The following is a 25,669-nucleotide window of genomic DNA, read 5'->3' as shown; positions in this document are numbered from 1 at the left end:
GGTACAATTCAACTATCTGTTTTAATTTTCATATTAAACACTGCATGTGTGTCCCTTGCCGGTGCTGTCATTCCTGTTTGGAAGGGGCCCGAAATTCCCTGCAGGAGCACTGACACCCACCGACAGAGGGGAAACCGACAGCTGTACAGAGGAGCCGTGCACATGTAACAGCTCGAGCATCATGAGGTGAATCTCAGATCACGTTGTGCAGAGAGAACACAGGGTGATTTTATGCTGCACTACGTCCACAGACGACTGGTTTCTCTTGACGTCAGGAGAAAGTCTGAGCGCTGCGCACAAGCTCAGCATCCACATCGCTCCCACAGGGAAGGAGACGCGCATCGCAGCTGCAGATCGCCATTTAGGTAGGTGGATATTTCCCCCCCTCCACGTTTATCTCCGTTTACTTGCGAGTATTGTTTTCCTTTAGGCTGATCAAACTTGGTGCGCGCCCGTGTCGCATGTGTGCAGCATCCAGATCCAACCTAAAGGATGCTGCCTTCGTTTCATCCGACTGCCATATACCCTTGAGCTGAGCGCCGCAGCGCAGGATCCGGCTCGCACACCCACAACGCTTGCACATGCACCATCACCGCTACGATGAAGGACAAACACATTTCAGTATTGCAGACATATTGTATCAGCAAAACCTTTTTTATTTAAATTCCCATTCATCCTCCAGATTTGTCATTCACGCCCTGCAGCCTTTACGCAGAGCAGGTCATCAGATGAGGAATGCGGTTTTACGCCAGTGTTGTAATATGCAGATTATTCGTCTTTCTTCAGAGAAGCCATGAATCTGTAGAGCTTCAGATGTTAAATATAGCACGAGTCCCACCCCCACCCCCCCGGCTGGTATCTGCCTCCACTGACCATGCGTTTGTTTTTGCGACGGTAGGCATGGTCCCTCTTCTTGTCTCTGCTGCACTGTTTGTCCTACTTTCAAGCTGCTACGCGTTGATACTTATTGTGCAAGACAATGTCAGCAGAGAAGCGAGTAGTCCCCCATGCACTGTAGTTTAATATCCTAATATCAGGGAGCAAGCATATCTTATTTTTGGCTTATTCATTGTCTCTGCTCTGCCTTTTTAAAAGTTATCCTTCTAATTTACCCATCATGTCTCTCAGGAGAGACCACCTAATATGAACCTGCAGCTCGAGGCCCCTCCACTGCTTCAGGTTTTTACTCTGTTGGTTTGGAGCAAGCGCTGCAACCCACACAGCACTTGATCAGGAAAATCATTGGTTTATTTAATGACTGAAGGCAACAGTCACATTGGCCTGCCAAACTGTACCGGATCGATTGAACTGTTGCAGAGGCGCACTGTCTCTCGCAGCCCGAGTACTCTCAATGAAATAATAACAGTGCTGGAGCCATTGTGTGCTAGTATTTCCACTGAGGTTGTGTGTCTGTTATTTCTCTATCGTGTTGCTGGACTGATGTTTGTCAGAATGTGATTAAACAACTCACTATGATGAGACGCTAGATTTTCCTGAGGGGAATGTTGTCTTTAAACGGTGAATGTATTGTGTTCATATAATGCTTCTCTACATTCAAAGGGCTTCAAGCCAATTTCACCCATTCACACACACATTTATACAGAGCTACTGCTGCTCATTTTAGGCAGTTTTGGGTTCAGTATCTTTCCCATGGACGTCATCATGTGTCATATTGCATAAGCCTGGGATCAAACCACCAATCCTCCGGTTAGTGGACGACCCACCTCCTCAGCCAATGTTTCTTTCAATAAAAAAAATGCTCCTTTCAGTTCATCCAGCCATTGTCCAGATCAAAATATATTTATTTGAGCGGTGCTTTAAGGTTAATTGTGCAAACTGTGGGTCAATAAAATGTATTTTCCTGTCTTCTTTTCTCCCTGTAGCTGTAGTGTGGCGAATCCGATCAGCGTTGTAGGATGCCTCTTGGAGAGGATGGAAATGGATGGAAGAAGAAGACGTCAGACATCAAAGAACACTATGACTTCAAAGAAGTACTGGGAACGTAAGTTTACACTGTACGTGTGGCACCAGGATGAGGCCGGATTATCAACCAGGCAATGGTACCATTAGCCCCCAGACCAGTTTAACTGTGTGTCAGCTAGTACACTGCATAGTGGGACAATATTTCAGCAAAGGTGTCACTCTGTATCAAATGGATTGGTTTCATCAAGTTGTGGACACAGGTCTGTGTGGTTTGAACTGGACCTTAAGCGTGGGTTTGACTGTTGGCCCTATTTTAGAAGATATCAATCCTATATTTTCTTATACTCATAATTTACATGATGTATAAACTACATTACCACAGAACCAAACCAACTGGGAGCTGGTTGGTTTCTGAATGTTGAGGCCAAACAGTGAAGCTGCCATGTGTCGTCTTGCCAGGAGTACATCATTTACATAGTGCTGATAAAAACCCAAGGGGTCAAAACGGGCCAATCACTCATCGCCACATGCTGCCAGGCTGCAGAGCGTCAGTCTGGACACTGTTCTCTGTCGGATGCCGCCTCCACACTCATCAGTTTTCCCTTCTCGAGTTTCCTCTAAGAAATACAAAACTGTTTTAAAGGGATTGCAGTTAAGTTTTATTGATTGACTGGTCAAAGTCAATCTAAAGTAAATGGCAGCATCATAACATTATCCGCCGATTGGATTTTACCCTGACTGCCATTGACCGAGAGTTAAAGAAGACATCGTTTCAGGGAGATGAAAAAAGTGTTTGCGAATGTGTGTGTGTGGTCACTTGCACTATAGATTCGCTCTCTTCTTTGGACATTACATTAGTATTTGTGAAGATAAGCAACAGTCTTTATTAAGTAAAATGAACTGATCTCAATAGACTTGATCATTTTTGCCACTTTTCTTGTGAGAGACTTAATATAATTATTTTCTTAGCACTAGTGTTGAACATCTCTTCATCTCTCTATCCCCCCTCACTGTATCTGGAAATCCCCTTTATTTGATGATGGACTAGTGACATGGAGGTCACAGATAATCAAGAGAAAACTGTTGACTTATGATGATAGAAAATGTGCAACTGCTGGTTTCAGTGTTGTGGAAGCTCAAGTTCAAACCGCTCATGAGGAATCTGGTGGCAGCTTGTATCTCCTGTGGCCCTTACTGTTAATCCTGATTACATTTTATTAAAGACTATAGTCTGGAAACCAATAATGGATCATATTTACATTCACATGATTTGGATTTACTGCGTCCTTCACAGGATGAGCTGTATAGATAATAGATGGATGAATTTTTTAATCAAAGTTGTCATAGCTTTGAAATAAACTGCTAAATGAATCTTCAAGCAGCTGATGGCGACGGCTGGACGCACACAGACCTATGACTGCAAGCTCCAGGGAAGAGGGAGCGAGTGCAGATGGTCAGGGGCCAACTCTCCACCACCCCCAAACTGAGTACAAGTGACCTAGCACATGTTCACCTGTGATGACACCAGTGTGCCATACGGAGTGTGGTTGTTTTTCCTCATTCTTGGAATCACACCTGCTACCCCAGAGAGGCTGCACATGATCAGATATAAATGGCGGCAGAACTCTGGGCCACATCCAAGACAGCGAGCGAGCAGTGGGTAGATGATGAGGCTGTGTGTGCTCAGTGCTGTGTGAGGACGTCTCCGGTTTGGTCTCAGAGCTGAACATGCTGCGTTCGGTGCACTCTGACTCGCAGCCTGCATATTCGAGGACTCACGACTGCTGCTGAGGGCTGATAACTTCTGGTGTGATTCCGACGAGACTTCACAGGCACTTCAAAACAGTGATTTGTAATTTTCTAGGCATGATATTAAGGATTATATAACAAAGGATTGAAGGAGACAATTGCCTGGATAGTATGTTCTCATTTCAGGAAAAAAAAATAGAAAAAGAGAGAAAAAGCTGTTGTAATATTTCCCCACCCCCCTCTATCAGTATAGCTGGACCTGACTGAGGGCAGAATTAATGTGTTGACGGAAAGCTCCTTATGCTCGGAGAGAAGATTACAGAGGAGCTTTATCCAGGAACTCAGAGTGTGAAGTTAATTGATTTGTGTTGAAATATTGTATTCAGATCTGCCTCAACCTCACTGTTACATTACATCACATTACATTTCATTTAGCTGAGGCTTTTATCCAAAACGACTTACAATAAGTGCATTCAACCCCAAGGGATACAGACCCAGAACAACAAGAGTCAAGAAAGTACAATTTCTTCAAAATAAAACAAAACTACAAAGTGCTATGAGTAAGTGCCATTTAAGTGCTACTGAAAGTGTTCTCACTGTTTGGAGTCCACTTCAGGACAAGCTGTCCTTACATTAAAGTCTGCAGCTAAACAACCCCCAACCCTCAGGTATTGCGACTGTGATCGAATCTGCTCTGACTTTAATTGAAGTGAAAAGAACTAAAAGGAAGAAAGTGCAGAAATGACCTTCCATTCAGCCAATATTTACACTGCTTATGCTTTGGTGGTGGTGGGGGGGGCTGTAGCCAATCCCGGCTGACTTTGGGGCTGGAAGCGAGCCACAACAGGTCAACACTTTGCCAGTCCGTCATGGTGCCAACATACAAGAACAACCGTTCATGTTCAGATCGACACCTGAAGAAATATGATTCTATTAAAGATAAAGATGTTCAATAGTTGAGCTGTGACAGGAATAGTTTGACATTTCTTTGATTTAGTGGGAAAGTCATTCTCTTGTAAACAATCTGAGATGATTGATGCCATTTTCATAAGGTAAATATGAACCCACTGCCAGAAGACATGGAGTTAGCTGAGGGTAAAGAAACATACATTTGTGCAATTAAGATGAAACACACAAATCAAGAAATATATTTTTATTTTCAATTTCTGCCAATAGATCCATTTCACCTAAAACGTACACACTGAACCTTTAATGGTCCCTTTTGAGTCATGAAAGCATTTTGGTTAACGAATATGAGGAGATTCTGGGTAACACATGTTTTTTCTCTAAATGTGATCTGAAGAGTTTTTGATGACGAAACACAGAAGTAAGAGTCAGGAGAGCAGCTCACTTCACCGCAGCTGCTCTGTGTTGTTGGTGAAAGAACACAAAGTGCTAGCTTCTGCAACAAGACGACATGACGTATTCACAATGCATTGAAATGACTTTGAGATAACACTCCTTTGTCCAGGGTTGGTTGTTTCCATGTTCTTTGGGGGTTTGTTCGGAGTCGTTATATTGATGAGTATAGACATTAGTTCAGTTTATGAGTTCTGTGGATGGAGATATCCGAGTGAGTCTTACAGAGATGCAGAGCATTGGGCCAGTTAACAAATAATTTCAGATCACGACTCATCAGTAAAATAACTTCTTTTGCGTATTGCTGAAGAAGCAGCAGTATATTAGCAGCTCTTGAATGTGGCCCCGGTGCTACTGGATTCAATATTAAATTTCTTTATGGTTAAACGGATGGTTTTAATGAATGCAGTAGATCTTTGGTGCAAGCATAGAAGTTGAGGGTAATAAAGATTGTGACTGTGCAGAACCAATCACAGATGGAAAGCACTTGTGCAGGTTGGTTTATTGTTTATAGAGAGAAGCCGAGAGGTTAAGAGGATTGACCTCCACATGACTTCAGCTGTAACCGTTTGTACAATTACGATCCAGTCTCAAGCTTTTTCTATATGTTAATTTCCCTATAGCGAGATGTGGAGATGGGCTGGAATGGGATTACACAGTTTGCACTCTTCCCGTTCTCTCTCTGTGTCTCTGTCAAACACACAGATAAAGCACAAGCACACACACAAAATGGATTAGGCTAAAACGAGCGAGCTTTTTTTGGACTTGGAGGCACGTCTGGGTTGAAGCGAGCTCTTCCATCAGGTGAGATCGATCGACTGATGGATGGGCCGAGCTGTTCACAACAGGTCCAATGGGGTTGACGCGGCTTGATTGATAGTGCATCTCGCTAAAAATAAAATCAGAACCTGAATGTTATGAATAATATTTTCCATTGCAGCAAAACATCCATCAGTGTGAGCGGTCATCGCACTCTGGATCGTGTACTGGTGTACGAGCTGCACCGTCACACCAGCTGTTCATAAGATTAACCTTAGCCTAGTTTCAGTGTCAGATTGGGAAGATTAAAAAATTACTTTAAAAAAACAAAAACATAACGTCATTCGCATTTAGAAGCGTTAAGCTAATAACCTTCTGCTAAATGACAATAACATCAGCTAGTTTAGCACGATTGCTTTAAATTGCACGGATAGGCTTAAAAAATACACACTGCGCATAAATAACAGAAAGTCACACCTACATTTACACATGATTGGCAATTGCAGTGAATTTGTTTGTATAGTCGATTGCTGTTGCAGTGCTAGCAACTGTCCATTGTCTATATCACTTCTCCTTTTAGGGTCGTGTAGGGGGCTGGAGCCAATCCCAGCTGACAGTGGGCCCCTGAGAGGCAGGGTCCACCCTGGACAGGTCGCATATAGAGACAAACAATTCAAAGATTCAAACTAGATTAATGGTGCAACTTTAACTTAATCAATAGATTCACAAACAGCAGCCCTGGTAGTTTACAGAAATAAGAGCACAACGATCATAGTGTAACTGAAATAGTGGGAGATGATAGCGACATGAGAATGTGTGAATAAATATTTGCTCATATGGACAGATGGGTTTACAGCGATTTCAACAACTCTCTCCCTCTGTGAGTGTGTGTGGGTGTGATATCCATCCATCCACCCATCCTATCTATCTATCTATCTATCTATCTATCTATCTATCTATCTATCTATCTATCTATCTATCTATCTATCTATCTATCTATCTATCTATCTATCTATCTATCTATCTACATACATACCTACCTACCTACCTATCTATCTATCTATCTATCTATCTATCTATCTATCTATCTATCTATCTATCTACATACATACCTACCTACCTACCTATCTATCTATCTATCTATCTATCTATCTATCTATCTATCTATCCATCTATCCATCTATCCGTCTGTCTGTCTGTCTGTCTGTCTGTCTGTCTGTCTGTCTGTCTGTCTGTCTGTCTGTCTGTCTGTCTGTCTGTCTGTCTATCTATCTATCTATCTATCTATCTATCTATCTATCTATCTATCTATCTACATACATACCTACCTACCTACCTATCTATCTATCTATCTATCTATCTATCTATCTATCTATCTATCTATCTATCTACATACCTATCTATCTATCTATCTATCTATCTATCTATCTATCTATCTATCTATCTATCTATCTATCTATCTATCTATCTATCTATGAGAATATGTCAGATGTTCTGTGACAGTCTTGATCATATAAAAACAGCCGAGCTGACAAATGCGTCAGTTATGAATCTTGGGACCAGTGACTCATATGAAACTTATTCATTTTAACTCGACAGCAGCAGGTTAACGTGTGTTTGCCAGAATTATGTCCTGGAATTAAATAGATCTAATCATGTGTCAAGATGTCAGTGGTCTAAATAAGGGAATAAAAGAAAGGCTGTGCTTGAATCTTAGACTGAAGAAACTGAAGTCTGTCAAATTGGACAGAAGCAAATAACCACGTCAGAGTTTTTCCACACATTAGCACTTCGGAAAATCCACAGCTACAGTAGCTTCCTCTCGTTCTCCTTCCTCTGCTCCCAAACCCTGAGAGTCCTCCCCTGCCAAGTCTCCAAGGAGAAATGAGCAACTGGATGGTTAATTACAATGGGTCTCACGGCAACAGTACTAAAGCGTGTGTGCATGAATGTGTGTGTGTGTGTGTGTGTGCATGTGTGTGCATCTGCCGGCTCTTTCATTTGCTCTCAGTCATTCTGTGAGTCAAAAATATCAGGTGAGATGATGCAGGCATATTTACACCTGTCATTCTAGCTCATGCGCACGGTCATTCAAAAATGTATTTCTTTTGATGTGTTTAATTTTCTTTTAGAAGTAGCCTAGTATTCTAACAAGGACCAACAGCCCCCTTATGGAACTACAAACGAAAAACCTAAATTCACTTATATTAAATTTGAAATAAAGGCACCACCACAATTCTATTGGTTCTTCCTTGATGCATACTTCTTCCATCAAGTTTTGTTATAATCATTGTGTAGTTTTTGCATATTCTTGCAGACAAACAAAGATAAAAACGTAACTTCTTTGGAACAGGTAATAAAAGTGTTGTAGTATCGATCTGTCGAATACATATCTTTTTTTCGAGAGCCATTTTGCCACCACTACTCAAAAGCAACACAGATTCGGAGACACTTTCAGATCAAGTGAACCTGACACAATTTTTCTCGTCCCATAATTTGGTTTGTTTCAACTGACAATAAATAGATCACAGTCCCGGTCTCAGCGTCTGATTTTAAACAGCCAATAAGACGAAAACAGATTTCCACTGATCCCTGACAGAAGATGAGAGCTCCTGAACCGGCGCTGAGACCCTGGCTGCAGGAGCTGTGGACCTAAACACATTAAAATGCTTTTATGGGTTGAAGGGAACTGGAGCTTTATGAGATTTTGCTTTGAGATTATTATTCTAGTAGGAAACCAGAGATGTGTAAGAGAATCCGCACTCCTCCTCTTGTGCATCTGCTTCACTGGTATTCAAATGTCTCCGGTTCGTTGAGCACAACATGGCCGTGGTACAGCCCCGTCTCAAGGATTGACACGGGGCATTAACTGTGACACAATAACGGGAGAAAAGGTTCACGAAGTGGAGATGGTCAGGTTTTGCTAACCACTAGAAGCAGAATAAACCGAGAGAAGTGAGAGATGTTGGCTTTCTTATCACATGGCTGCTACTGGTAACAGCACAGTTAAGTCTGCATGCCTTCATTTGGGGCTGCAGACCTCAGTGACTTCTGCTCACACGGTCGTGAGGGAGACGAATGAGAAAGAGGACATCCGTCGTGTGACAGCGCTGCTTCCCATGCATGTAAAGGATCCCTGCGGTTGCTGGCCTCCTCCCGCTCGCCCCCTCCCACGCCCCGGTGGGGAGACTGTGTAAATACACACTTTTCCCGCTGTCATTGCCACCAGACCATAATCCATAATGCAGTCTAGTCTCCAGAAAAAGCCACACTACATTTTACTGCATCTATTATTGAATGGATTAAAAATAGTTTTTGGTTTTATCTTTTTTTATAAAGCAAATGCTCCTTCCTCTAAATGTCTCACTGTGACTGTGGCTTCACCTCCTGAGCCTTATCTCGGTTCCCAAAACCTCGCAGTTATGTCACCATATTCAATTATTCATCTATACACACACACACACACACTCACACACATAGACACGCAGAAAGGTGGTTGCATGTAATGCACTAGGAGATTTTTAAGATATTGCTGCAATCAACCAAAGATGACATTGCACTGACAACCTGTCACTGGGGATTTCTCATTAGATCTTGCTTTTGTCTGACACTATTTTGTCCTGCATTCTCCTCTCTCTCCCCATCTTTTCTTGTGCATTTCACCTCACACTCCCACACATTTCACATTCCTTCTCTAATGTACCTTTGTGTGTGTGTGTGTGTGTGTGTGTTTCCTCTGCCTGTGTTCTAGCGGAGCTTTCTCTGAGGTGGTTCTAGCAGAGGAGAAGAGGACCCAGCGGCTGGTCGCCATCAAGTGCATCCCCAAGAAAGCACTGGAGGGCAAAGAGAACAACATCGAGAATGAGATCGCAGTACTACACAGGTGAAGCCTCCCGAGACGCCTCAGCTGTCGCCTCATGTCCGGCAGGAGGCTCAGCGCGGCCTCTGGCAAACAATGCCCGTGCAGATGCAGAAGATATACATGCAAGGGGTCAATTGAATGGGTGACTAAATGCATGGTGTCAGTAGAAACAGTGGGATTGTGCACCGGAAATGTCAGGAGTAAAGAAGATAGACCTATTTTTAGTGTCCCTGTTGCCAGGGCAACAGCACACAGAGGCGGAGATGGTGTGGAATTCCCCGCAGCAGTGTATTGAAGAAAGAGAAAGAGACATAGAGGGTGGAGGAGAGGGGAGAGAGAGAGAGAGAGAGAGAGAGAGAGAGAGAGAGAGAGAGAGAGAGAGAGAGAGAGAGAGAGAGAGAGAGGAGGAGGAGGGGGGTTGGGTATGATGGACGGTTAAAGATATGGAAGGCCAAACGCTTAAAGTCTCCTGGAAACAGATAAGACGTTCCTGAGAACAAGAGACGTCAAGGAAGTTGAAAAAAATAGTTTGAGGGAAAAAGCAGGAGAGAAGCGTTTCTGGCTCATTCTCATAAAAGTCCCATTAGCCCCTCTCAGCTGCTGCCGTGCCGAAGTGACGGCGAGTTCATGTGCTCGCAGCTCAACTCGAGAGCCAAGAGAGAGACGCTCGACTGCCCATTAAAAAGAAATCATCCAGATCTGGTCTTTGAATGACAATTTTCACGGCCCTCCTTTCAGGCCCCAGCTATAATATCCAAAGCCGGTCTTTGTTAACAGTTCTAGCTGCCGACAACAATCACTGTTGTTCCTGACAAATCATCCATCTGAAGCTTTGTCGTTTTGTGTTTTCAGGGAACAGGGCAGATGCATAGGTTTGATCCCAGTTTACAGAAGAAAAAAAGAAAAGAAGGAACAGACCCTGTAAATCTGAATTATGCAACAAGAATGCCATCTGGTGACCGTTTGACAGTGAGCGTTAGAGAAATATGGCACGTAGAAAAAATGAAATGCACTGCAGATTTTCTGTCCACTCATCTTCCTCAGAATCAAGCACGCCAACATCGTGACGCTGGAGGACATCTTTGAAAGTACATCTCACCTATATCTTATCATGCAGCTGTGAGTTCCCCTCGCTCTCTCTCTCACACAAAGTCAAAGCCTGAATTTAATGCATTATACAAATGTTTACTGTAAATTACAATTGATGTCATTAATGAATTAGTTAAATGACAGAAAATGTGGTTATGCATAATTTTATCAAGCACATTTCTTTCCACAGAGAGCGTTACAAGAAAATATATTTTTCATAAACTTATTTACCTAAAAAACTAAAATCATTTGGATCTGCACCAAAGGCACTTTTTTTGTAATCCAAATTAAAATGTTGAATAACACCGTATTTCACAATGTTAAAGAAATCCTGGATCTAAACCTAAATGTTATACCTCCTTCCTTGGGTCATATCGCTCCCATCCACAAATTCTAATGGGAATTGGTTGGGTAGTTTTTGTGCAATCCCACTAACACACAAATAAACAAACAGACTAAACCATAACCTCCTCAGTGGAAGACAAATATGAATACACAATCAAAGCTAGAGAGAAAACCTTTAAAGGTGCAGAACTCTTAACGTTTTTTTGTCCCCCATGATTCTTCCGCCTGCCAGGGTCTCCGGAGGCGAGCTGTTCGACAGGATCGTGGAGAAAGGTTTCTACACGGAGAGAGATGCCAGCCAGCTCATCCACCAGATCTTAGACGCCGTCAAATATCTCCACGATATGGGAATCGTCCACAGAGACTTGAAGGTACCGTCGTTCAGGAAAGACCGAATTTTGGGGGTTTTCCAGTTTTCAAACCCTCCCTCCTTGTGTTTGCAGCCGGAGAACCTGCTCTATTACAGCATGGACGAAGACTCCAAGATTATGATCAGCGACTTCGGCCTGTCAAAGATCGAGGGAGCGGGCAGCGTCATGTCCACAGCCTGCGGCACTCCTGGATACGTGGGTAGGTGCATTTGTTTGCCTGGTCCGCCTGGCTGTAGGTTCAGCTGATATCCTCTCTTTATTCACCGCCTTGTGTGAGAGGCTCTCTCATCCGTGACTGAGTCAATTGCAAGTGTTTCAGAAGTGCTCTCCATACCTGTTTAACATGACCCGGCAGATCTCACGGTATTACTGAAAGGTCAAGATAACTTGAAATCACTCCGGCTGCTGCTCATATGTTTTTCGCTCTGTGAATGTGCTGGATGCGTGTGTCACAGCTCCAGAGGTTCTCGCTCAGAAGCCCTACAGCAAAGCAGTGGATTGCTGGTCCATCGGAGTTATTTCTTATATCCTGTAAGTTACGAACTCAATCATTCCTAAGAGGTTAAACCGAAAAGTCACCTTCTTTAAAAAAAAGTTAGAAAAGTTCCTTGTGCTCCTCCTGCAGATTGTGTGGATATCCTCCGTTTTACGATGAGAACGACGCAAAGCTGTTTGAGCAGATTCTGAAAGCAGAGTACGAGTTTGATTCTCCGTACTGGGACGACATCTCAGATTCAGGTACTGTGGCTTACTTCAAGTACCTTCTAGAGATCCAACTTGAAAATCAAACACACGTCAGAGCGGGGTCAGGTATTTATAACGTGACTTTGTTTTTGTTGGCAGCCAAAGACTTCATCTGTCACCTGATGGAGAAAGAATCTTTGAAGAGATATACATGCGACCAGGCGCTCCAACATCCATGGTGAGAAAGTCAGGAGATGTGTGGCGCTGAAACTGTGGGTGAAATATGTTGATAAAAAAAAAAATGAAATTAACCATCAGTAAAGAGAAAAAGGTTGATCGACATTTATCAAGCAACCATACCAAACATTAAATGTTTTTTATATCATTGTTAATTGTTCATCTTTGCATCATCTTTAGGTGCTTAATATTACATATTTCAGTCATCCTGAGGCTAACAATTATTTACAATATCCAATATGTGTTTAATAGTCTCTCATGGATCTTTTTGTCTATAAGATAAAAACATTATAATTTCTATGAGCCAAAGGTGACACAAAGGAAAGTGTGAACTAGAATTAAGAATCTGGAACTAATCTTTGTTTGTTTTTTACTTGAAAAATGATGGAACAGATATTAAAAAAATTGTTGAGGATCAATGATTAATATGTACAATGTAAATCCTGTAAATTCTCTCGTGTTTGCTGTCTTTGCAGGATCTGTGGAGACACAGCTCTGGACAAGAATATCCATGAATCTGTCAGTGCTCAGATCAAGAAGAACTTCGCTAAGAGCAAATGGAAGGTCAGTGTCACAGCACAACCTGCTGAACGAGCAGTTTGAAGATTGGCAGCACATTCTGTACACCCGTGCTGTTTTCCTTGTGGCTGTCACACCCTCTCTGTGTCCATGTAGCAAGCGTTCAATGCCACAGCGGTGGTGCGCCACATGCGGAAGTTGCAGCTGGGGACAAGTCTTGAGGGGCCCAGTCAGATTACTCCCACCAGTCCCTGCCATGGGCATCTGCTCCCAGAGGCAGAGGAGGAGGAGGAGGAGGAGGATTTGGGGAATGGAGAAGAGGAGAGCTGTGAGTTGGCAGTTCACAGTGAATAAACAGACACTCGCTTTGAATCAGATATGACTCAAGTAACTAACAGGGAACATTGATGGATGGATGGATGGATGGATGGATGGATGGATGGATGGATGGATGGATAGGATGGGTGGATGGGTGGATGGGTGGATGGATGGATAAGATGGATGGTTGTATGGGTGGGTTGTTGAAATGATAGATGGATGGGTGGATAGATGGATGGATTGAAGGATGGATGGATGGGTGGGTGGGTTGTTGAATGGATAGATGTATGGATGTATGGATGTATGGATGTATGGATGTATGGACGTATGGATGTATGGATGAATGGATGTATGGACGTATGGATGTATGGATGGATGGATGGATGAATGGATGGAAGGATGGATGGATAAGATGGATGGTTGTGTGGGTGGGTTGTTGAATGGATAGATGGATGGATGGATGGATTGATTGATGGGTGGATAGATGGATAGATGAATGGATGATTGGAAGGATGGATGGATGGTTGGGTGGGTTGTTGAATGGATAGATGTATGGATGTATGGATGTATGGATGGATGTATGGATGTATGTATGGATGGATGGATGGATGGAGGGAGGGATGGATGGATGGATAAGATGGATGGTTGTGTGGGTGGGTTGTTGAATGGACAGATGGATGGATAGATGGATGGATGGATGGATGGAAGGATGGATAGATGGATGGATGGATGGTTGGATAGATGGATAGATGAATGGATGGATGGAAGGATGGATGGATGGGTGGGTGGGTTGTTGAATGGATAGATGTATGGATGGATGGATGGATGGAAGGAAGGAAGGATGGATAAGATGGATGGTTGTGTGGGTGGGTTGTTGAATGGGTAGATGGATGGATGGATGGATGGATGGATGGATAGATGCATGGATGGATGGATGGATGGATGGATGGATGGGTGGATTGGATGGAAGGATGAATGGGATGGACCAGGTTCACCTTTTTGTCAAAAAGGGCTAATAATGGCTAAATACCATTTCACCCTGTCTAGTTTTAATATGTGGTGCCACTGGGCAGCACAACAAATATTTCAAAATTAAAGTTACGGCCCAGTGCAGGAATAAGACCCTAGCTGGTAAATATGACACTAAAGCTTTAAATTCACATGTCCTATGTTTTTCCCTGACACCCAGTGTCCCACTACGAGGACGGCCGGCGTGGAAGCAACGAGGGCAGCACAGACCGGGACAGCCTGAGGAGCTGCACCTACTGCTGCAGGCCAGCCAGTCGCGTTTGAGCACAGCCTCATCGCCGCGCTGACATGGTAATCCCCGGAGCGCCCAGAGCCCGCCCGCCCGCCCGCCCAGTCTGGCCAGGAATGCAGAGTAGTTATCAGGCGGTGTGCCACCCGAGTGCGGCCACAGCGAGCAGGTTGCTGTTGTGACGAGGAGAAACGCACTGTAAGTCTTTGTCCAAAAAACCAAACACGTCCTGACTCAAGATACACCCTACGTTAAAAATACTGATGTTGAAAAGCTCTCAAGGCTGCTGCAAATGGACAGAGTTAGATTTGTTTAAAAGGGCCTGTCTGCATGACCCTGAAATACCCCCCCCCCCCCCCCCCCTCCCTCCCATAGCAACCTCACATGTAGTTGTCCTTTGTGCAGCCAGAGCAGACAGTGGTCACTCGGACAACGTGCACATCACAACAAGTCGCTCTGGATGTTACCTTCAGGAAGCATCAAAACCTCTGGAGTCCTAATCAAAGAGGAGGCAGAGGCCCAAAGGCAGTCATCTCCATTATTTCTGTCCTGGCATTATCTGTCACATCTACCTCTGATCACAATTACTGCACATCTGCATCCATCCGGCCCAAACACACACACACACACACACACACACACACACACACACACACACACACACAAATACACACACTACATGTCACACTACTGTCAGCTCTCCAAATATCTGGCCAGACAGGGCTCAAAGAAGAGGGGGAACACTTTAAAAAAGGGAAAGAGTGCTGAAAGCTACTCCTGCATGTCTTTATTCACTTTACCCGTCAATGTGACTCAGTCCAGCCACTCACCCAGTCCAGCTGGTCAGTAAAATAGGTCTCACGGCATGTCGTCACCGACCACCTCTACCTGCCCGTCACTTCTTTTTGATCGCTTTTTCTTTTTCTCATATCGTCATGAATAAGTGTTTCAGTATTTGCTCCCTTTGTTTTAAACCCTATTTTGGAAAAGGAGATACTTGAAAGCTGGGGAGGTAAACGTGCGTCTCAGTGGCGTGGACTCTATATTCTGGCTCAGACTGGGTTTGTGAAGACTGACCTGGAGTGTGTGCATGCTTCTGTCGGGGAGGGGTGGGGGGGGGTGGGGGGGAGACGACTTCCAAAAGGAGACTTCTTTTGTTTTGTTTTATGGCTGTTTCGTTACCAGAGGCTCAAACTGAGATCCCTGTTAGTTGGTGAAAAGACGAGAACCTAAACTTCCTCTCCGGTCAGAGGAGAGGAACTGTGAAGACGCAGAGAGTCCACTGTGCGTGGGGGAGAAGACAGATCGTGTTCACGTCTCGCTCATCCTCCCTGTTCTGACCCTGACGGGCGGGGAACTACCCAGTCGGCCGTCGGTCTGTGGTTCTGGCTGGGGCCCGCCTCACGCTGGGTCAGAGGGATCTCAGTCTGGGAGCTCCGCCTGCTCTGTGCTGTGCACCTCTAGTGGAAGAAGTTTTGGTCTAATGTTTGCATGACCTGGTTTAATATGTTTACATGAATGATGATCAATAAGTATAAACACACATGATTATTATTATTGTTGTATTGAGAAAAAAAATATGTAATACTGTAACATTGAGCTATATAATGTGAAGTGAGTAACACCAGAAGTAATGTTGTTGACTAAGTACAACACAGCACAGTGGACTTATCATTTGCATCGACTGTGACGGTCAAGCCTCTACCTGAGTGACATGTCTCCTGTACTATGTTCATTTCTAACTCAGACATTTCTTTCTACTTTTTGCCATTTGCTTTTGTAGTGTCTCTCAAATCACACATATCCTGATTTAAAACATGTGCCAGCCACAGAACAAAACATGACAAATATTAATAATTATAATGATGGTGCGGGAAGCGATGACACCTGTCCATCTGAGTAAAAGGACGACAGTACTAAAGCCATAGAGGGAAGTGGGAATGTTTTACTGTAGACTCAGTCCGACTCTAAATAAATCAGATGGAGAAATCTGAAAGAGATAAAAACGTTAAAAAAATGGATGAGACCACAAGCTCAAATTTGTTAAATTACATCGTACCATTATTGATTGGTATGCCATGACATAATACTGTATTATTAGAGAACCAGTCCATGATGTTTAGTTGACGACATTAAAACCAATTTCCCCCGAATCTGTCATTGACACGTGTAGGTCCATAGGAGAGTAAAAGAGGGAAATCCTGACTGTAATGGTGGAAAATATGCAAACTGTGTGTGAAGGGCTTCATGTTAACTGTTAGCTAGCCAATATACGACTTTGATAACTTGGCTGTGGTTCATTTGTTTGGTAACGACCTTGTGTTGAATCTTACATGGGATGTGTTTCCACCTGGCTGTTTTTTTAATGCTTATTTTAACCATAACAAACACATCTAAATGCATAAAGAAACACATGTATATTATATATATATAAATATAAGTATATATTGTATATCCTTTTTTGTAAAAGCTGTTTTTGAGCTACAAATGAATGGATGCAATGCATCATGGGTTATTGAACAAGATGTAAGAAAATACAATGATTTGTACCCACGGAGATATGATTGCAGGAAATGAAATAAAACTTCCTTGTCTATGCATTGTGTGTTCTGTCGTTATGCGAAAATAAATGACACAGAAAACACACACTGGTTTGTAAATAATCAAACATGGAAATATGCACATTACAGTTTACCTCCAAAATAACATAATATATATATAAGAAATATACATATTAAATATAAATATAAAGAACCTGTAAATATGTAATAGATACAATCAACACATGTAAATAATGATAACATCCATTCAATTGCATGGTGCCATTCTCACAATACATCATATATAAACATACAAATACAAATAAAAACAAATATTAAAACCATATTAAGAGACAGAGACACTGAGTTAAACAACGCAAAATGTAAACAGTAATAATTAAAGCAATGGAGCCCAAACTGCACTATTGTAAAGTAAAAAGTAAAAAAGGACCACAGTCATTGATTGTATTAAAACACAAAGGTGTTCCGGTTATTCCTGTTTCATATGGCACTTGCTGCATGAAATCATTAATTCATTTTTCCATTCACGCACGCTTTAATATCTGACAACAGATCAGTTAGTATTTATTGCACATTTGGTCAGATCATCACCTGGGGATCTCTCTCTTCCTGACTGGATCTGTTTCTATGTATTGACCATGCAGGTTTGTAAACAAAGGAAACTGAAGCTCGGACAGTGAAGATAATTTCTGTCTCTCTCCACGTCGTGAAGTCATGAATAATGAGCGTCACTCTTCTCTTCTTGTCCTGCATCATGCTGCTGTCCTCCTCGGTCTCTCACCTCTCTCTCTCTCTCTCTCCAGCTGTGGAGAGAGAGAGGTTCTCTGGCTTCCTCCCACAGGTTAGGTTAATTAGACTGTGTAAATTGACTGTGGGTGTGAGTCTAAACGGTTGTTTGTCTCTGCATGTCGGCCCTGTAGCCCCCTCTCTCACCCATTGTTAGCTGGGATAAATAGTGTATGGATTTTTTTGGACTGCTTTGGTTACAGGATCCTTGACAAATTGATATTTTAAGTGCAAAACATATTAATAAACCATATTTATACTATATATCATTTTATACATAATATTGTCTTTTGCACACTGTCTACATATTCTCACACTCATAGTATATTATATTATCTATTGTATAGTCAAATACTTATATTTATACCTCTACTATATATCATATCATATTATATCATACTCTTTGTATATTATTTGTATATATAAGTCTATATACACATATTTATACATGTGTACATGTTATTATTATTATTATATTTACTATTATTATTATATATACTGTTGCTGCCATTATTATTATTACTATATACTGCTATTATATTGGTATAATTACTATTATATATAAATATATATTATGTTATATTTATATACTATATATACTGTACTATTTTTATATACTGTCTAACAATAACATTACCAGCATATCATCAGTACTATTACCATCATCTTGCCACTGCACCTTATCTACCTATTTATCTTGTGTTTCTGTTTTTATTCTTTCTACCTCAATATTTTTTATTTTATTCTATTGTATTGTATTTTATTGTATTCAAATGTACCGGCTGCTATGACGACTTAATTTCCCTTCGGGGATGAATAAAGTAATCTATCTATCTATCTATCTATGATGAGAGTAAATATGTGTGCCTGACATGTTCTCCTCCTGCAGATAAAAAGCCTCTGAGACAATCCATTGGTAAAAAAACTGCCAATGGTCCAACCCAAAACTTTGAAGTTATCTCTGTGATGACTTTAAGTTGTATAAATGCTGATGGAACTCACCCATGTTTTAAAGTATCTGGTGCAGGAGGTGAAACTTGAATTTCAGTGTCCAAAACCATTACTACACTGCCCTCTGCTGACTGACTGGCTGCAGGACAACCTGTGAGACACCTTTATTTTTATTTATTTTATTTATACCAGTCTCCTGTGCGTCAATTTTGCATATTTTTTCATATAAAACAGTCATTGATTTACTAATTCTGACAAAGTTGACCACTATAACATTTGGTCTGACTGGCGCTATGATGTCTTTTCAACAACTCTTGATGAAGGAAATCTGATTCTTCTTGTTCTGGGTTTGTCGTGGTGTGGTCTGTTGTCCTTTACCTCCTCCTGCTCCCTGTTCACCTTTCTCTTTTGGTCCCATTCCCTCTTTTTAAGAACTCGCTGGAGTGCAAGCTTTTCTTTTATAGATAATCCGACTGGCTGAATGATTTGCAGAATGTGAACAAAATGAAAGGGCATGAAAAGCGTGTCTCTTCAACCCATCGTGGGCTCGGTCTTTCCCAGCCCTTGTCTTTGAAACAGTTGAAGGATTGAGAGGCTTGTTTGTGTCTGATGAGGTTTCCTCTCTCCTGCTCCCTCTGCAGAGGACAGACGGTCTTCTTGGTCATTTTCTTGGGCCAGACGCTCAAAACAAAAACATGGCCATGTGCAAATGTATAAAGACATTGCTACCGAAAGGATTTTTATGAGCAATTAATTGAGTCATACCTAAAAGCAAACACACACACACACACACAAATATATATACACACACACACAAATATATATACACACACACACACCTTTGACAGTAAGCAGGGAGTGGGAGCAGGACACCTAATGGCAGCTGGAGCCGATCCCACATCCTGTTTAACATGTTCAACATCTTAGTGCGGGAGGGTGCTCTCAGAGAACACATATTGATTCGCTAAATATGAATAGGAACTCAAATACAAAAGAGTAAACAATGTTAATTTGTGACCTTTCTACATCTTTACCACTTATCTTGTTTTTCCTATTGTCTTGCTTAGCAAACAATTAATTCAAAATCAGTTTAACACTAATGTGAACCAATGACCACAATTAATCACCCAATAGGATTGTATAAAAATACACACTCGTTTTTCATATGCTGCTTCCAGGGGAACATTTTATTTGAAAATCACCAGGGCACACTTTATTTCTGACTAATTAAAGTATCGTAGAACATTAGAACTTCTGATGACCCTTTTCTTATTGTTGCACCTTTTGCTCACAATATCCATATTTGACCGGTATCTGTACTGGCACAGAAACCCACATGCCACGTTGAATATTTTTAGGTTCCTTATCAGTCCCAGTCAGGCATGTCTCACTGAACGGAGATAACACATTGTGCTTTGTGTCATGTAGTGTGATGCAGGGCTAACAATTCATTTTCAGGCAAACACAAAGCTGACAAATAACAAATCTCATTAATCACAGCATACTTTCTACTCCCACTGAGTGACGCATTTGCTGAAGCATTAACAGTTGTCAAACAGGAATTATTCCCCCGCTGAATAATTTTTTTTTCTATTTTTACCTGTATGATTATGTCGTGTTAAACTATAATCTGTGCTCTCAGCAGGACCATAACGTCTCGATGTTGCATTTGCATTAGTTGCAAAAAAAAGCTGCAAAAAAGTGATAATTGTATAAAAGTTTCATCTCTATTCACCCGAGCTCAGAAAAACAGCAAACGGCTGTTGAAATGCGAACGACATGAGGCATTTGAGACGACAAGTCTGAGTCTGCTGCTGTTTGGTCGATGAGCTGAGAGTCCTGCTGTTTGGCTAAATCTGACACTTTGGAGACTGTGCGTGGAAGAATTAATAGGACGTGATGGGATAAACAGTCTCAGAGGCACAAGACTCTCCACAGTGCTGCCAAGGCCTGTCTTTTTTTAAAGACTTTGTTTGCATTTGGTTCAAGAATTCTCCGCCTTTAGGAGGAAAGAGAAAACAGTGGCAGGAATAAAAAGAGTGCACAGAGTTGTCAGGCGTGTCGGTTTATCCTAAATATGAGAAGATGAGCCAAACTCGGTTTGTTCAATCAAGTATTTATTTAGAAAGCAATGAAAGGTAACAATCAGCAAAGCAATGGGCATCCAACAAGTCGCATCAGAACACGAGACCAATCAGAACGCATCAAACAGCCGGCGCCTGTCTATTTTATAACCGTAGATCTTGGTTCTTCCTCCTCGAAAGTGCGCAGGCGTAGGCCCTCCTTCTTGGCTTTGGAATAAGGAAGTGACAAGTCTCAAAATGTTCATCTCTTGACCAGCCCTGACACAGCTGATGGCATGTGGGACAACGGTGTTGAAAATTGGAGAGAAGATTATTGTGTTCTTGCTATATCAAAACAATGTTCTGTTTGTATAGACATTCAGAACAATTTAACCAAAACAACGAAACAGCATTGTGACGCAGACACATTCTAATTTTCAAGATTAAACACTTGGAAGGAAAGGGTTATTATTAATCATTTGCGTGAAGGCCTTATCTGGCTCAAACTACTTCTATCTTTATTCATTTAGAGTTGAGTTAGACACAGACTATAGCTAAAATATTGAAATCCTGACAAACCCTCTTTTCCCACCATTTAATGTGGGACACTTTTTTGCTGAAGACACTTTTTAAATAAATAAGTAATTCAATAAAAATATTCAGAGTTCTCCAGAATCTTCAGGGTCAATGGAAAAGTACACAACAACAATAAAAGAGACATGTAATTACATTACACCTCATTTGGATAAGAGCGACTTACGGCTGGTGTATTTAACATCTGAGGTCATTAAGGGGTTCAGTATCTTGCCCAAAGACACTTCGGCGTGCAGATGGGTAAGACTGGGGATTGAACTGCCGAGCTTCAGGTTGGAGGACGACCGCTCAACCCCGCAGCCACAGCCACCCCAAGTTTAACATGTTAAGTCTGAGAAAGAGGGTAACACATTTGAGTGGCGTCACAATGGTCTTAAAAGTCCAACACAAAAGTCTTTTCCTGCCGTTCATCCGATCGGACTTCACCCAAGTATGCTTGTCCAACGATACTTGAGAAGCAGCCTTCCACCTCCGCCGTTTCTGGCCATCCCTCATAAAGGTTGTTTTTTTCATCAGTGACAGTTATCTGACAGGTGAACAGAGGAGAAGACATTTACCTTTTTGGTATATACTAAAACGCACACAGAACAAATCCAACTGCAGGGACCAGGATCACTGACCTTCTCAAAGTGCAGCGTGCTGTCCAACCCCGTTCTCACTGCAAACACCCAGTTGTCCCGAAACTTGATAGACCTGGCCTTGGAGCTCCCCATTCCGGAGAATATGTTCCTGATTTCATCCGTCATTCTGCCGCAGGAGAAGAGAACTGGTCAAATGGTGTCCCACGACATTAACAGATTTATCAGCTTGAACCACTGAGCTTCTGACTCACCCGTTTGCATTATCGAAAGAGGCCACCAAAACAATCATCCCAGGTTTAATGTCTCTCAGGAATGACAAGGTTTCTTGCGGGCCTTTCGATAGAGTAATTCACCACAATAAAGATAATAATATTAATAAAGATCATGACTTTGAAAATCAGCGATAAACGTTCGAATGGAAAACAGAAGTGAGAATGATTCAAATACCAAACACTTACTTCCGTTGAGAATGCGAGCGTTCTCCACAACTCCAGTTTGACCTGAGGTAGACAAGCCATGTTCAAAATCTCAAGGAACATTTGCCCACATCCTCTTCAGGAGTAGATGGAGTTTGACCAACTCTTTCGGATGTTACATTTTTATTTTGTTATCTTTTGCACACTCATCCCCAGTGTTCACACCATCGAATAAACACTTTTAACTAGAAGGACACTTAGCTAAACTCCGCCCAGGCCCAATGGTCCAAGATCTTACATTTTAAGAAAGTGGATCCGCACTGAAATCTAAAGAGGTTCTTTCTCGGGTATAATATCCCCCCCCACCCCCACCCCCACCACCACCTCCACAACAGTCTCGGTATGAAAACATAACCTCCAGTTCTGTATAGGATCTGTTCTTCAGTGTCTTGATGAGGTAATCAGAGAGAATTGTACTCACCATTTACCACCACGATGTCCAGTCCTCCTCCCACGTTATTGTGCGCCGTGCTCATGATACTGTGGAGATACTGATAAGGTTTAGTTTCCCTTTCCCAGAGCTGATCATCTCCATCTCTGGTTCCCTCAGGCACTAATACAGAAACACGTACGTTTTACCCTCGAAACAGATCTTTGGCCCGATTGTATTAGCGGCTCCGCTCCGGATGCGAAAGGCAAAGTGACCCGGCCGACAGGGTTTGGAGACGCCGCACTTTGCCTTCACAGAATCCAACCCTGAAAGTGCAGATGGGAGAGGGAGAAAGACATTGTGAAAGTTAAACCTCACCGCTTGGTATTGTGTTGGACGTCTCACCAACTCTGCTGTCTATCAAGTTCAGCCAGTTTTCCTCTGCCACAGTTACCCAGGATCCTCACACACACAGACACACAGACACACAGACCCCCCCCCCCCCCCCTTTCAATTCAACCCAGTAGCTTTGGGCTATTTATTCACATTATTACCCAGGTGTTATTTCCCTGTGTGTTGTGGTTTTGGACTTTTGCACTTTGAGTCTCTACCAAAGGGGGAATTCAACTTCCAGAAGAAAAGCAACCTTTCTCATGAACAAATTTAAAAGTGGACTTACCTTCATTCACCTTTAGTTTGCTGTGATAATTGTCATCATATCCTGAAAGAACGGAGACAGTGTTACTGCATTGCGACATGCAACAGAGAACATATGAAAAAAGAAAAAGAGCTCACCATCAACTTCTGCTGCTATATCAACAGAATTAAATGAAGTGAGTTGCCATATTATTAGGAGGATAATCAGTCCAGCCACAAGGTTCAAAACACCTGTCGACCACAAAGAGTAGAGAGACGATGGTTATCGATAAAGGAATGACAATGTGCCTCCACCTAGTTCAAGCAGGCACCTTGAATTCAATCAAGCTGCACCACATTTCAAACACTCATATGTATATATATATATATATCACTTCTCTAAAAATAATTCTGGATCTGCTCATTGGTCCGGATCGACACCGTGATAACACAACTCCCCCGGTGGAAATGACCTGTTTGTAAATACAGTAAAACTCTCACCTTTGTATTTCATATCTGCGACTAATCAGACGCCTTCTATCCGTACGTGAGAGGAAACGTTGTGAAACGCAACTGACCCGGGTGACATCTCAGCTGTGAGGACACTCCCTGCCTTAAACCTGTCCCAAGTATTTGTGTTGGGATATACAAAAAATGTTGCAGCCCTCATTCTCCTGCTGGGTGCAGCCTTCTGCATACAAGCACACACAATGGAAAAGATGATCCGGTTGCTCTCTCTCTCTCTGTCTTAAGATATTGGAAAATGCTGATTCAGAAACACCATCTTTTCTTACGGGCAAATGCAAATAAAAACTTGGGGGAGAAGGGTCACCGAAAAAAAAAAAAAAGGTGGGTTAATTAAATTAACAGCTTGAAAGAATCTGTGTCATTTTTCAGTTTTCCATGGGTGTATGTTTCTTTTGTAAATCCAATATCACCTGTGAAGTTGCAACAGAAGATAGATGATAAAAATAACATTATAACCTCAGTAAAAGCTAAATAATATTCATGATAAAGACACAATCTGATAAGAAACAAGAAATACAATTTAAAGGGTTCATACACATTTTGACCAATGGATTTCATGACTTTTCCACAACTTTTCATTAACTTTAAACCAAATTTCCACAACCAAATATTTTGTGAAATCTCAATGTATACATGAAAAAGTATTTTTTTTTTGTATTGAGCTAACAATGAGAATTCCAAAGCATACAGTTTACCTCAAATGACACAAATGAATGAGAGACACTATTGATTGAGGTCTTTGTCTGTTGTAACCCATGGCATGTACTTTTCTATTTATAGCCAAATGTTTATTATTATTTTTAAAGCTGGTCCGACTTGTTGTTATAATGACGCAAACAATGGAGACGCGACAAGTGCAACGTGTAGCTGAGTATCATTGTGGCCCTGTGAGCTCAAAACACTGCAGCTTAAGAAAACATATGGAAAAACTAGCTAGAAAACCACATATCCGGACAGCATGGACGACAGGAGAAGTGTTTCCAGAGGACACACTAAAGGGAGGACCCAGGCTACAAAGCAGCTTATATTATAAAGGGATATTTAAACTGTTGTTTTACATATACATTTTATACCTATAATTAGCCTAAAAGTATTACTATCTTATTTATTCATAAATCCCCCCCCCCCCCTTTGATCCAACTATATCTTTGCTAATTTAGTTTTTTCTCTTTTCTTATCTTTAACATTTTAATTCCTATATACTAATGTTGTGTAATCTTCAAAGTCTTTTTAATCGTTTGGTTCATTTCTCTTTAATCCTTCATTTTAAACTTGTCAAACACAAAGTTATTCATTATTTTACGAATGTGTTTCTCAAAAGTTGTTAATCTTATCTTATTACCACAAACTAATAATACATGAATTAAGGTCCTAGACATTTTACAAATTGTATTTTATAGTTGGTAATTTCAAGGGTTGAGCAATCATGGTTATTATTAAAAAAAAAAAAAAAATTCAGGCAAATTAACACAGCATTTCCACAAAAAACTGGCAAAAGTAACATTAGTGCACATAATGATCGATTTTAAGATATGAGGAGCTTTTCATCTCGACTGTAGATTTTAGCAGCTTTCAATTCCTTACCTGGTGTAATACTACATACAACCAGCAGAGAGTGTCCATGTACCATAAACTGATCATATAGAAAAT

General features: G+C 41.6%; 2 protein-coding genes across 2 annotated transcripts; one reads left to right on the top strand and one right to left on the bottom strand.

Moving 5' to 3' along the window:
• The first annotated feature begins 111 nt into the window (after positions 1–111).
• Positions 112–14,508, top strand: camk1a (calcium/calmodulin-dependent protein kinase Ia). The gene is made up of 12 exons (XM_053439955.1): positions 112–365; positions 1,884–2,002; positions 9,542–9,673; positions 10,697–10,771; positions 11,319–11,457; positions 11,530–11,656; positions 11,913–11,988; positions 12,083–12,195; positions 12,301–12,379; positions 12,855–12,942; positions 13,054–13,225; positions 14,405–14,508. The coding sequence occupies exons 2-12, from the start codon at positions 1,917–1,919 to the stop codon at positions 14,506–14,508; spliced, it is 1,191 nt and encodes a 396-aa protein (XP_053295930.1). The 5' UTR covers positions 112–365; positions 1,884–1,916.
• A 6,363-nt stretch (positions 14,509–20,871) lies between these two features.
• Positions 20,872–24,146, bottom strand: si:dkeyp-67f1.2 (uncharacterized protein LOC556106 homolog). The gene is made up of 9 exons (XM_053440068.1): positions 23,993–24,146; positions 23,651–23,743; positions 23,535–23,576; positions 23,058–23,181; positions 22,907–22,965; positions 22,468–22,509; positions 22,261–22,342; positions 22,049–22,175; positions 20,872–21,954 (listed from the first exon to the last, which is right to left on the bottom strand). Exons 1-9 carry the CDS (start codon positions 24,003–24,005, stop codon positions 21,802–21,804), a joined length of 735 nt encoding a protein of 244 aa, XP_053296043.1. The 5' UTR covers positions 24,006–24,146; the 3' UTR covers positions 20,872–21,801.
• Positions 24,147–25,669: the final 1,523 nt, after the last annotated feature.

Source organism: Pleuronectes platessa, chromosome 2 (genome assembly GCF_947347685.1).
Source record: "Pleuronectes platessa chromosome 2, fPlePla1.1, whole genome shotgun sequence".
In the NCBI taxonomy this organism is placed as follows: Eukaryota; Metazoa; Chordata; class Actinopteri; order Pleuronectiformes; family Pleuronectidae; genus Pleuronectes; species Pleuronectes platessa.
This window is presented reverse-complemented; position numbering and strand designations above follow the sequence as displayed.